The sequence below is a fragment of the Stenella coeruleoalba genome (genome assembly GCF_951394435.1).
Source record: "Stenella coeruleoalba genome assembly, chromosome: 21".
Lineage (NCBI taxonomy): Eukaryota > Metazoa > Chordata > Mammalia > Artiodactyla > Delphinidae > Stenella > Stenella coeruleoalba.
The window spans coordinates 22,238,464-22,251,850 of NC_137167.1; the positions used below are offsets into that span (position 1 = coordinate 22,238,464).

General features: G+C 37.9%; 1 protein-coding gene across 1 annotated transcript in view; it reads right to left on the bottom strand.

The window, feature by feature from the left end:
* Positions 1 to 3,560: 3,560 nt before the first annotated feature.
* The window catches only part of TLR3 (toll like receptor 3), a 356,518-nt gene continuing 346,691 nt past the window's right edge, over positions 3,561 to 13,387 (bottom strand). Inside the window, exons 9-12 of the mRNA XM_079909147.1 lie at positions 11,426 to 11,877; positions 9,487 to 9,678; positions 5,402 to 7,254; positions 3,561 to 5,170 (exon numbers count right to left, since the gene is read on the bottom strand). Of these exons, the coding sequence (XP_079765273.1) occupies positions 4,942 to 5,170; positions 5,402 to 7,254; positions 9,487 to 9,678; positions 11,426 to 11,877 (2,726 nt within the window). The 3' untranslated portion in view covers positions 3,561 to 4,941. The remainder of the gene's footprint in view (positions 5,171 to 5,401; positions 7,255 to 9,486; positions 9,679 to 11,425; positions 11,878 to 13,387) is intronic.

Consider the following 13,387-nt stretch of genomic DNA (forward strand, 5'->3'; position numbering starts at 1 on the left):
TAGGCCTCTCTTCCGTCTGGCTGTTCCTGGGTTATATCCTTTTATAATAAACCAGTAATCTAGTAAGTAAAATGTTTCTCTGAGTTCTGTGAGCCACTTTAGCAAGTTAATGGAACCCAAGGAGTGGGTCCTTGGAACTCTCATCCAATCAGGTGACAACTCAGACTTGTGATTGGTGTCTGAATTGGGGGGGCGGGCAGTCTTGGAGGACTGAGCCCTCAACCTGTGGGATCTGATGCTCTCTCCAGGTAGATGGTGTCAGAACTGAGCTGAATTGTAGGACACCCAGCTGGTGTCAGAGATTGCTTGGGTGCGTGGGAACTGCCTCCCCCTGCCACAGCCCACCCACCAGCGCACGTTGAAATTGGTTCTAGAAACTTGGGGGAATTAATTTCCAAAATATATAAGGAACTACAATTCAATAGCAAAAAATCCCTAATAACCTGATCCCAAGAAAACTTAGAACGTAAACTAAGGTTTTATTTAAGTGGGGACCTGGAACTCCCTGGACCATTCCTACGTGGCACACTGGCACGTTTCTGGAATAGGTATTGCAGAGTTGCAGGAGGCTGGAGGGAATTTTGGAGCATCCTGATTCTCTTTGTTTATTTTCTCTCCCGGAAACAGAACTACCAAATACAAAATTTCCTGATGGTAAAAATATATTTCTAAAAAAGCTAACGTGTCTATTTCCACTGCCACACCACCAATCTAACATTTACTTTTCAGCCCAGACTCTTGTTTGAAAAATTACTATGTTCCAGTCATTCATCTAGATATCAAGGCAAGTAAGATGAATAAGACAAGGCTCCCTGTATTCAAGATGCTTATGTTCTGGGGGTTCGGGATAGAGTCAGATCTAAACAGTGTGCAGAACCCGACGTGCAGTTGGACGAAGGGTATGAATAAAGTACTACGGATGCCTAAGTAGTGAAGTGATTCGTTCTGCATGGTGTGTAGGGCAGCGGGTGGTATATCAAAGAAGGATTCCCACAAGAGTTGTCTGGACTAGAGTACCAATAAAAGTAAACTGAAATTCTTGCTGTTTCTTCATCACCTTGATTGACTGAACCAATAAAGTGACACTGATTACATTATGAAACTTAACTTAAGGAAGTGGGACAATGCTATCTTCTTTAATATTATCCTCTGTGAGCTCCAGAGCTTGAGTTGGTTCCCTTTTTTCTGCCTTTTCAAAATCCATAGATCAGGGCAGATTGAGAATTTCTGGAAGAGACTTTATTTTTTAAAAACAAAATGGCTGCAACCTTGCAGAAGTGCTTAAAGAAACCAGTGGAGCGATAAATACCCTAGAAGGTGTAGTGGATGCTGTAGTGAACCACCAAGCTCTCCCCGTCAAGGGCTCGGGCATCTATTCTTCCAGGTGCCCAGAGTGTTGCCTTCTGATGTTTCACAACTGAGCCCCTACTTTGGAACTGCTTTGTAGCAAATCTTTTTGCTCAAGTCATACTTCCTTCCTGGGGCTGTCTGCATCCAATGACTGGTTGACGTGAGGGTATAGCAGTCTAGCCCCTATGCCTAGATTTGCGTCAACTCTGTAGGGCCATTCCCACTCCAGAGCTCCCCATGGGGTCCACTAAGGCCTCAGCTGCAATTGCAATTGACTCAAAGCTCATCATTCTCTCTCTTCCCAATCCAACTTATTTCACTCCCTTGTAAATCAGAGCCCTCCCCTAACCTGCTTCAGTTAATCTCCATCTTGGAGTCTGTTTCCTGGGGAACTGACTTAAGATAAAAGCAAGCTAAGAATTCAAAACAGGTTTCCCAGAAATTCTCACACAGAACTGGAAAAGTTCCACCATGAACAGTGCCATGACTCCTCCCTCATGATTGTTTGTTAAACTGGGGGTGGGGTGGGGTGGGGGAAGTCACATAACAGAACCAGTTTCTTCCTTGGACAGGAAGATGGATCAAAGCTTAGTTGCAAAGCTAAGAATGGCTAACATATCACCTGGTGTAATTAGTAACTAATGATCAATCGATTGTCATGCTTTGCTATTTTAATATAGATTTATATATTTATTGGGGAAAAAAACACTTCAAATCCCCTTCTATTATGTGAAAGTAAGCCTGGCTGTTTGGACTGTGAAATTATAAGTTATGCTCCTCTATTCAACCAGGTGTCACATAAATCTAAGTAACAGACCCCAAGAGGGAATTTTATTATAATTTCTGGTTTTGCCAATAGAAACCTATAACGTTACAATTTCAAACTACCTAACCCGTTGAATCTAAACTCCTCTGCCACGCTCTCTGGTTCCATCCTCCACAGTATCTCCACTGTCTCCCAACACCGACTCATGTCTCCCTCCCTCCTTTCCATCTTCCTTCTCCCTCACCAAAATCCTACCCGCCTTTGAAAGGTCTGACCTTCTTCCACGGAGCCTTCCTTGTCCAGGTCTATCCCCAAGAATTCCTTCCCACCCTAGCTCCTACTGCCCCATTTCCTACAATACATTTCATATCAAATCATACTCCGTACTGCTTAGTTAGCACAAGGCTAGGCACATGTAGCTAGCTCCTCAATGAATACAATTTTTTGACAGCTTTATTAATATATAATTTTGTACCAAAAATTCACCTGTTTTAAGTGTATGATTCAACGATTTTTAGTAAATTTACATAGCTGTGAAATCATTACCATAATCCAATTTTATAACATTTTCATCACCCCCAAAAGATCTCTGATGCCCACTGTCTCTATAGATCGTAAGAAATGTATTTTGAGCTCTCGAGTTGGAAATCTTTACAATTTCTCATGATCACCATCACTTACTACTGAGACCCTTCTACAAATAATCTAAGGTAGACATTGGGAAAAGTAAACATTGTTAAATAAATGGCATTGAAAACCCCCCTACTCACTAACAGATTGATTGCATCTACTTCTTATTACAGCCTAAAAGGTGTCATTTTTAGGTAAAATCTAAATTCCTAGATTTATTTCAAACTCCATGTTGTTGATTCAGCTGGATTTTGTTTTAAAAGTGAAAACGGGAAGGAGTTGGGGTGAACCGATTACATGATGACATCCTGAGAGAATTCAGACAAGTCAGTTCACGTGTGTAAATCAAATAGGTCAGATAAACATCATTTTCTGCACTCCCTTTGTCTTGAACCCAAGGGAGATGGACTTCTCCTGAGAACAATTAGAGAGGATAGCCTGCAGAGTTTAGGATGCTGCTTCCTGTGTGGGTCAAACACAAGTCAAGGCTTATGCCTTTTACTAGTTTTAATTATATTCAGGTAAACAGGCCACCCCTTGTATAGCCTAACCTCATAAACATTAAGCAACTTCTAAAAAAATGACATTTGAGCTCAATTTAAATTGTGCGCATGTAATCAACTACCTCATAAACAAATAAACCAGAGAAAGAAAGCAAAATTACTTCCTGCTCTGCTTTCCACGAACCGACAATATATTGATAAATTCATAATAATAATAATAGATTTAGAAATATTTCAGTGAGGTTGAGAATATTGATAGATAACATACAAAGTGCATCAAGAAAAAACTAGTTGTGATTTTTATTTTATGATGCCAAAATAAAACAGGATTATTTCACAGTTAGAAAACAAATCTTAACCAAAAAAACTATAAAACACATGTCTCAAGCGTGAGGGTGGTGTATGATGAGAGACTGCAAATGAGTTCTCCGTATATTCATGTTGTTGTAGAGTCCTTCAGAACCAGCAGTACAGCGGGTATTACGTTTTTTTAGGATTATGTGAACTTAGCCTTGAGAATACGGAATTATTTAAATCAAAGTTCCAAAGTGTGACATCTCAAATGCTCCCTAAATTCAGCAGACAAATGCGTGCTTCAAGTATAGAAATTATCTCAACATGATCATTTCAACTCTCCTTTATATTTGAATACCAGAACTATAAAGGTTTTAAAAAGCTATTCATGTCTATTTCCAATAATCAGACTCTTTTTATTGTAAAATGAAAATAAAACTTAAAATAATCATAAGGACTAATTTACACACAGCATACTTTTTTATGGTATAATAATATACTCTATGGGAAGGTATTATACCAGGATCGTCATCAGTAATGATTTGGGAATAGTTAAGATTTTGTTTATCACTGTAATTTTCAAGATCAAGCAGTCGAAAAAATCCCAGTGGAACCACGTGATTTGGCCAGGGCCATGTCCTGAGTCTGTGACCAGGGGAAGACAGTATTTTGTTTCCACAAAGCCAATCTACGAATTAACCTTTAGGAAATAAGCCTTCCTGCAATACTTCTAAGTAAAAGAATAGTGTCTTCTGATGCCTCATATAGCAGAATTCCAAATATCAGGAAACATAAGTATTTATTAAAGTATTTATTTATTAAGTAATCGAAAAGAAGTTGCAGAAAACAAACGTTTTCTGTCCTGAGTATGTATATTGAAATGGTATTTAACATTTAACAAAACCAACACTGTGACAGGCGCCACTAAAATACAATGCTTTTCAGTTGAAAAACTGCTGTAATTCAGCTTTTAAAAATATGGCTGTATATTTTACTCTTTCACCATCGAAGCAGCATGGTACCCATAAAAGTTATATTTTATTCTGAGTGCATCCAGAAAAAAAAACCCAAATATAATGATCACAGACACTCATATGCCTCTAACTTTTCTTTAAATGAGGAATACTTGAAAACTTTGTTTGATAGGCCTCAGTAACCCAACCGTGTATTCGTTAGTAAAGGATATTCTTACCTGTTCATTTTGGGTAAAATTAACTCGATTGGTAATGAAGGGCCTGAAATAGGGAGATATATCTCCATAGAAGAGAGACACTTGTGGTATTCTTATTTATAAACATGAATGAACAGATTTGCATTCTTGTCAAGTAAAATGTAAGTTTACCATGGGCCTTGTTTAAATTAGGAAAGTTACTCCTTTAATTTAGTCTTTAAATAAATTTAATGTACTGAATTTCTGGAACCAAGTGCTACTTGCAATTTATGATGAAAGGCATTTACCCGTTCTTTCTGAACCGGCCAGTTCAAGATGCAGTGAGATTTAAACATCCCTCTTCGCAAACAGAGCGCATGATTCAGTTTATAATCCGGAATATCCTCAAGAAAGATCAATATAATGGAATCCAGATTTTGTTCAATAGCTTGCTGAACTGCGTGGTGCACCTTGAATCTAAGTTAAAAAAAATAACTGAATTAAGGTATATATCAATATACAGTTTTTAACAGCCCAAAGCTCTAAAATTAACATTTCCCTTGTAATTAACTTTAATCTGTCACTAAAAATCAGGTTACGTTTCTTCTTAATTTTATTTTTAAAATACTTTGAGTTGTGAGTAATAATGTTAGTAATATTTAAAAGCTCAATTTAAAAACGAGAATACATTTCAGAGTGTTCACCTACCTTTTGCATAATGGATCTTTCAGTAGATTCTGTGTTATAACAAAAATAATTTTTCTGCTCCTTCTGATGCTATTAACAATTGCTTCAAGTTCAAGGACACCTGCGTCAAAATCCCTTTCTTCCAGACAAAATCTGAGTGTATGATCTTCTTCTTCCATTGGGGAGAAGTGTTCCCAGACCCAATCCCTATCCTTATAGGCATGAATTATATATGCCGCATATTCAAACTGTTCTGGCTGTCTGTCTATTTCTTTGAAACCAAGAACTCGATGCACTGAAACATTCCAATAAAAAGATATCTTCCAGCCTTCAAAATGGATGAGGAGTACAATAAGGATAAAAATCAATAGGATACTGGTATTTATCATGAAAAGGAGTTCAAATGGGGCACTGTCTTTGCAGGGTGATATATCAAAAAGCATCACTGGGAAACCATGATATTGAGGTGGAGTGTTGCAGAGGTAACGGCTTGATAGTTCAGAGATGTTGGTATGGGTATTATTAATCCAAGTAACAAACCAGGCAATGCTTTCACATGTACAATCGAATGGATTAAAGCTCATATCTAAATTACTCAGGTTCTTGAATGCTGGCCCAAAAACGTTCTTTTCAACAGATGTTATGAGATTCTTCTGAAGGCTTAATGACTTTAGCGACACTTGATTATCAAAGACAGATGGCGGAAGGATATTTAAATTATTCCATCCTAAATCGATGCTCTTCAATTCACGTAAGTCCTTGAAGACTTCTGCTGGGACCTCATCAAAGCCATTAGACTCTAAGTTAAGGATGTGGAGGTGAGAAAGACCCTTCAGAAAATGAATAGGACCGCCAGGGTTTGCATGCTTCCAGAGGCGAGCTAAGTTGTTATGCTGCAAATCCAGAATTTCTAGTTTCTCAAGACCCTTCAACAGTTCATCATTTATGTTGGCTATGTTGTTGTTGCTTAGATCCAGAATGGTCAGGTTAGGAAGAGGGTGAAAAGGTGAAGGGGAGCTATTCACATTTTTAAGGGCCACCCTTCGGAGCATCAGTCGTTGAAGGCTTGGAACCAAGGCAAAAGAGTTGCTAGTCAGCTCTAGGTATTTGTTGTAGGAAAGGTAGATTTCAACAATATTTTCTAGACCTCTCCATTCCTGGCCTGTGAGTTCCTGCCCAATTTCATTAAGGCCAAGGTCAAGTACATTTAGGTGGCCCAACCAAGAAAAAGCACCACTCTCTATTTTTGAGATTTTATTTTTGGTTAGGTTGAGTATGAGCAGAGGAGAACCAGCAAGTGATAAAAACGTTTCATTTGTTAAAGTTCCCAAACTTGAGAAGGAGTTGGATAGACTTAAACATCTCAGCCTTGTCAATCCCGTGAAAGTATTGCTTTTTATGCCTGGAAAGGTGTTATCTTCCATATTGAGATACTCCAAAAATTTTAGCCACTGAAAGGAAAAATCATCAATCTTGGGAAGTGAAGCCAGGGGAATGCTTTGTTTAGTAAAAGATCGTCTCAAATTCAGGTATCTCACGTTGGAAAGCCCATAAAAAGAGCGAGAAGACAGATGTTGTATATTATTATACTCCAGAAAGAGGTATTCTAGATGTGGAAGCCATGCAAAGGAATCATTGCCAATCACACTTAGGCTGTTATGGGAAAGGTCGAGCATTGTGAGATTTGTCTGCTTCAGCCCAGCAAAAGTCGTGTTGCTGGTTGTGTACAGCTGGTTGTTGCTCAGGGACAGATTCTGAATGCTTGTGTTTGATAATTCCAAGCAGAGCTCTTCTATGAGACTGGGGCTCAGTTTGGCATTGTTCAGAGAGAAGCCAAATAATTTTCCAATTGCATGAAAACACCCTGGAGAGAACTAAGAGTGGGACGGAAAAAGAGGTTAATAACCAAAACACAACGAGTCTGTGTGACCCTTGAAAAGCAGGCATATTCTCTACTCAATCCCCTTTCCTCTTTCACCGCCTTCTCCGGGTTTTCTCTCCATCCCTCTGTCTCCCAGCTCCTTCCTCTGTACCATCACCCACCTCCTGCTCCAGCCCTTGCCTCCCCTGCTCACTGGTAACTCAGCATCCATGTATCAGCTTAGCTGCCACTTCTTCAGAGGGTCTTCCCTGATCTCCCAGGCTGAGTTAAGTCTCCTGGTACTTTTACTTCATCACACTGAGTTACTGTAATTACTAACACACTGAGTTACTGTAATTACATCACAGTGAGTATTACTGTAATTAATAACCTATTTGTAAAGTCACCTCTGGGGCAGATCCTGTTTCCCTCTTCGTGACCACTGCTCTCAGTGAACATTCTGGAGCGAATGGGTGGATTTTACTATGAAACATTGACATGCACTTTCCTTTCTATGACTCTGAGCTCCAGCGATCCTCTCTGTCTTCCCACCAAGGTTTTCTCCTGACTATTTCATTACCGTGTTTCCAGCTCCCTTCCGCTCTGCCCCCCAGTCCCTCACTAGAAGCCTTGGCTGCTATGAGACTCAGCGCTGGAGCAAGAGAGCAAGAGGCAGGAGGGAGGGGATCCAAAGAGGATAGAGGTCAAGTCTCCTGGGAGAGCAAAGAGGCTCTGATTTCTACTGTGTCACTTGTGAGATGTTAGGGCCAATGGATGACATGAGAGAAATGTGGAAGAAAATGAGTCAATATACAAAGCAGGAAATGATTAGATTAATTATGGTAAATCTATAGGATAGGATTATTTTGCAGTCACTAAAATTAAGCTTGTGAATAATTCTTAATGACGTGGAGGATATTCATGTTATGATATTACTTTTAAAAGGCAGGATACACCATCATTCTCAGAGAGGCAGCACAGCACAGCTGCTAAGAGCGTGGGGCCCTGGTCTAACACTGCCAGAAACCCAGCTCTGTCACCAGTCCATCACCTGTGAGGCTATGGACAGGTTCCTTAATCTTTCTTCATCTCAATTTACTCTTGTGTAAAACGATGATAAGCGTAAGTTGGTTACAGGACTAGACAAAATGGTATTAAAAAAGAACTTGTCACAGTGTTGGCCACACAGTTAAGTACTCTTATGAATTTCAGGTGCTGTTGTTTTTTCTTTTATTACACGGAGAAAAGCTGGAGACAAACATACCCAAATGTTAACATTGGTTGTCCTGAGACTATGAGCTTTTGGATAATTTTTATTTTTCTCCTCATTACTTATATATTTTACATTTATTTATATATTTCTACAATAAATGTTCTAAACAACAAAAAAATGCTGTTCAAAAATGAACCTGAGTAGCTTGCATAAAATATTTAATTATTATTTCAGGATAATTTCATTCACAGTCTATTTTTTAATCTGAAAATTAATATAGCTTTAAAAATCTGGTTTTGTTTAGGATTCCAAACATTCTTATTCTTGGCTTGTAAAGGAATAAAATACAGACACACCTGTATGCAAAACTAATGAATAAATTGAAGATCACAGACCCAAAAAGAGAAGGTTAGGTTTACTCCATTATATAGGAAGGTGCTTGTAAAAATATAATGCTAGTTATTGTTTATCGAGCATTACCTATAATGCCAGGCACTGTGCTAAATTCTTTGCCACATAAGCCTATGGGGAAGTGTTATTATCATACCAATTTTAAAACTAGAGAACTGGAGCAGAGAGAACTTGAATAACTTGCCCGATTGCACAGTTATTAACAGACAAAGGCCACATAGGGAGTCAGCTAACCCAACTCTAAAGCCTGTGCTCTTAACCATCATACTATTTTAATTCTTCCAGGGATTTTGCACAAGAGATAGTATTATTTCCACTTTACAGGCAAGGAAACTAGACCCAGAGAGGTTAAGTCCCCAAGGCCAAAGTCCTGGTCTGTAATGGATCATGGATTTTAACCCACTTCTGTTTGACAGCAGAGCTCCAGCTCCAAATTGCTACCAAACTCCCTTTCTTGCGAGGATGACATCAATGGCCCTAAGCAGTAAGTGTGAAGGATTTCTAGAAGATGTGACAAAGGTTATCACCTCTTTCTCCATCTCTACCTTTAGATTCTTACCCACGTGACACAATTAGGGACTGCCCACACTTAAAAGTACAACACAAAATTTTTTATCTTACCTCTTTTATTTGATTTGATGACAACTCTAATCTTTTTAAAGAAGAGTTGCCAAGGAAATCAAGTTCTTCACGTCTTAGTGCAGAAATTTTATTATTTGATAGTAGAAGCTCTTGGAGGTTTTCCAGTTGCAGCTGAGTTCCTAATTTAGTAGATGATAAACCATTATGAGCTAGGTCTAATTTGATTAAATTCTGAGGGGAAAAAATATGTATATAAGTTACAGTCTTGCCATGAAAAAATAGTTATTTTAAATGTACATGAATCTTAGAAATAACTGGACAGCAAAATGTCACATCTTTATTATTCTATAGAAAACTGACGGTAGGAGTAATAAAAAAATCTTGGTTGTGATCGAAAATACCATTGCTACAAAGACTAATTTCTTTTTTTTTTTTTTTTTTTTTGCAGTACGCGGGCCTCTCACTCTTGTGGCCTCTCCCGTTGTGGGGCACAGGCTCCGGATGCGTAGGCTCAGCGGCCATGGTTCACGGGCCCAGCCGCTCTGCGGCATGTGGGATCTTCCCGGACCGGGGCACGAACCCGTGTCCCCTGCATCGGCAAGCGGATTCTCAACCACTGCGCCACCAGGGAAGCCCCAAAGACTAATTTCTTAATTCAAAGAATCACTTTATTTCTCTTACCAAAATAAAATGACTTCAGCTTACTTATTCGTGATGTAAGGAATATTCATAATAAGCATTTTTATTTACTTATTTATTTATAATAAGCATTTCTTTATGATGTAAGAAATATTCATGTGGCTTATCAAACATAGTGTCATGCATCAACCTTGAAACTAAACAACAAAAAAAATGATGAAGAAATATTTTCTTAAGAAGCATGAGGAGAATGTTGCTGTTCATGAAATTTTTAAAAGATTTTCATGTTGAGAAAGATCGGTAGTTATGTAAATTTTGCGTCATGACTAGTACAGAATATTATTATTTTGTTTTGTCTGTGCTGTAGGATGTTTTGTCACTTTGTGCTACCTTTGAACATGTAAACTTCCACTCAGGTAAAATGTAAGGAAAAACTGATACATGTTAGGGCAATATCTTATGTAATGTCTATCAAAGAGCTTAAGACTTCTATTTATGTTTTAAAAATAAGAATAACATTTTGCCGGCAATTAACCGGATTTTGAGGTCTTTGTGCCCAAAGACATCATTTCATCTACATCAGAATCTAAGAGGGCACAAGAAAGAATTCCAAATCCCTAGCTAGCAAGCAAATCATTTTATAAATGTCTCTAAGAATATTTAAATTTATATATTATTCTTGGTATTTGAGGTCAAGGAATGCTCAGTTTTTTATAAGCCCACAAAATGAAGAAAACAGAGTTCTGAAAATAGCTTTGATATAAGAAAAGCACTTAATAATTGCCTCAGATTTAAAGACACTAGCATATTTTTTCACAGATTTAAATTCAAGCAAAGTACTGACAAGAAAAAGGTGGTAGCTACTGAAAAGCAATACTGTAGAAGATTTCTTAAATCAAAAGTATGTAATTTTTAGCTGAACAGTTGGCTTTATCATGCCTCAAATTGTTAATTTTATTTAAATTAGAATTTGGACTCGACATATGTTTTCATTATTGCAGGTACTAAATCAGCAGTGTGGAGAGTTTATTTGCCATTCTTCATGGGATATGCTGATTCCTCTCTGGTCTCTACCTCTTGAATCTAAGTTCTATTTCTAGTGGAAGGATGCAAGAGAGGAGAGTTCTTTAAAATTACAGTATTTGCTCTCTTGAAAATATTTCCAATCATAATGGCCGTATTTGTGTGTGGAGCCCTCCTACCCATTTGGGTAGATCAGATTTCTTATTCTTCACCTTGATATTTAGACATGAAGTCTAAAGATGCACAAATGACTTGAAAACAATATTCAATAACATATTTTTCATTTCTTACATGGAAATATTCATTTCCATCTTACCTTCAGGCTTTTAAAGGGATTACTTTGAATTTTCTGGATTGAGTTGGACATTAGATGGAGTTCAGTCAAATTCATGCAGAAGATAAAGGTTTTATCAGAAAGCTGAGATAGCTCATTGTGTTGGAGGTTCAAAATTTCCAACAAAGGGAGACTTTGGCACAGTTCTGGCTCCAGCTTTGAGATGGTGTTAAATCCTCCATCCAAGATAGTAAGTTGGCTATATCTTGTAAAATTGGCAGGTGGTAATCTTCTGAGTTGATTATGGGTAAGATTCAACACTGTTATGTTTGTTGGGAGGTCATCAGGTATTTGAGTCAACTTCAGATGACTGCAGTCAGCTATTTCATGTCTAACAGTACATTTGTTGGTAGAAGATGTACACAGTATCCAGAAGGGCAACAGTCCCAAAAAGGAGTAGATACAATAAAGCAAATCCCTGCTCATGATTCTGCCTTATAAAAGAAAAACAGCAAAGTAATGGGCAGCATTAATAACATGCGCTTCCATATACATTGGTTTATTACTTGCAATATATGTAACAAATGTGACTATATATGTAATATATGTAACAAATGTGATCTCATTACTCGTAACATTTATGATATACAAGTACGTATTATACAAGTAATACATCAAATGGAAATAATTCAATCAGCACAAAAAAGGATCAAAACACAAACTCGCTTCTCGCTTTTCACCTCCACCCCAGCTGCAACGTTCCAAGGTAAACCTCTTGACTGTTTCTACTTTTAATTCTCATGGTCACTTCCACAAACCTAAATAATATGCTTGTGTTTCTACTTCTTCATTTCTGGACCTTAAGTAGATTCTTCCTACCGAAAAGATGAGGAACTTAATTATACTATTTCCTCATCCTCTTCACGTTTTTCCTTAGTTATTTTAAAATTTCATTTCATCTACTGTTACAATTAGATTGTAACAATCTATTGTTACAACCTATTGTTAATCTATTGTTCTTTATAGTTCTAAAGCCCATTCTGAAAACTCTTTCCAGTACCATAAGGGCACTACCTCTATTTACCAACTCACAGGCATAGTCCCCGAAATATATTCCCCTCCTTTGCCTAGGTGACATTTAACTCTTCTGGAAGGGCTGTAGCTAGAGGTATGAATTACTGAGAAGGATTAAGCCATTTACAAAACATGTAAGGACTGAAAGACATTCCCAGATATGAGATACACTTCACCTGATGGAAGAGACTCACCAAATGCCAGGCAGGATGAGTGAAAAAGGAAAAAGACACAGACTCTTTTGAAACGTCAGAATAGTGATCATCCACCAGAAAAATCCTAAAACCTTTTAAGGAGAACATATGCTCAATTACTTCCAGGGGAAAGAGATCCTGATTCCACAAAACTTTCCATCAGCAACATAAGCCACTAGAAAACAATAGTGCTAAGCTTTCAAAACGTGCAGGGGGAATAATTTTGAACCCCACATTTCATATGAGGCTGAACAATTAAAGATAAGGGGAAGAAGCGTTTTGAGATGTGCACAGACTCAGTAAGTTTATAAGTAGACAATCGGCATGAAAAAGTTATTCTAGAATGTGCTACAGTAAAACAAACAAAAAAAGCGAGAGAATGAAATTAGAGTGAAGAGTTGATGTTTCATGAGACGTAACAGAAACAAAGTTAAAAAGAGATGAAAAGTAGATTCACTGGGCCTTGCAATTTTGGAAAACCAAGGACTACACATTTCTTTGTCCAAGTAAAAGACAATATTGCATCATGTTTGGGACCTGGCGTCTGCCGCCAGGGTGCTTAATCATTATTTGCAGTCTGGCTTGTACAGTTTGGTTTGTAAATTCACAATATTTTTTCCCCTAAATTTATGCAGGCGCATCTACCTGCAGACACACACTAACACATAATCCTACTGTAAAGTTGGGAGCCAACTTCCTGAAACCAGTACCGCCCGAGGCTGACCAGCCCATGTTT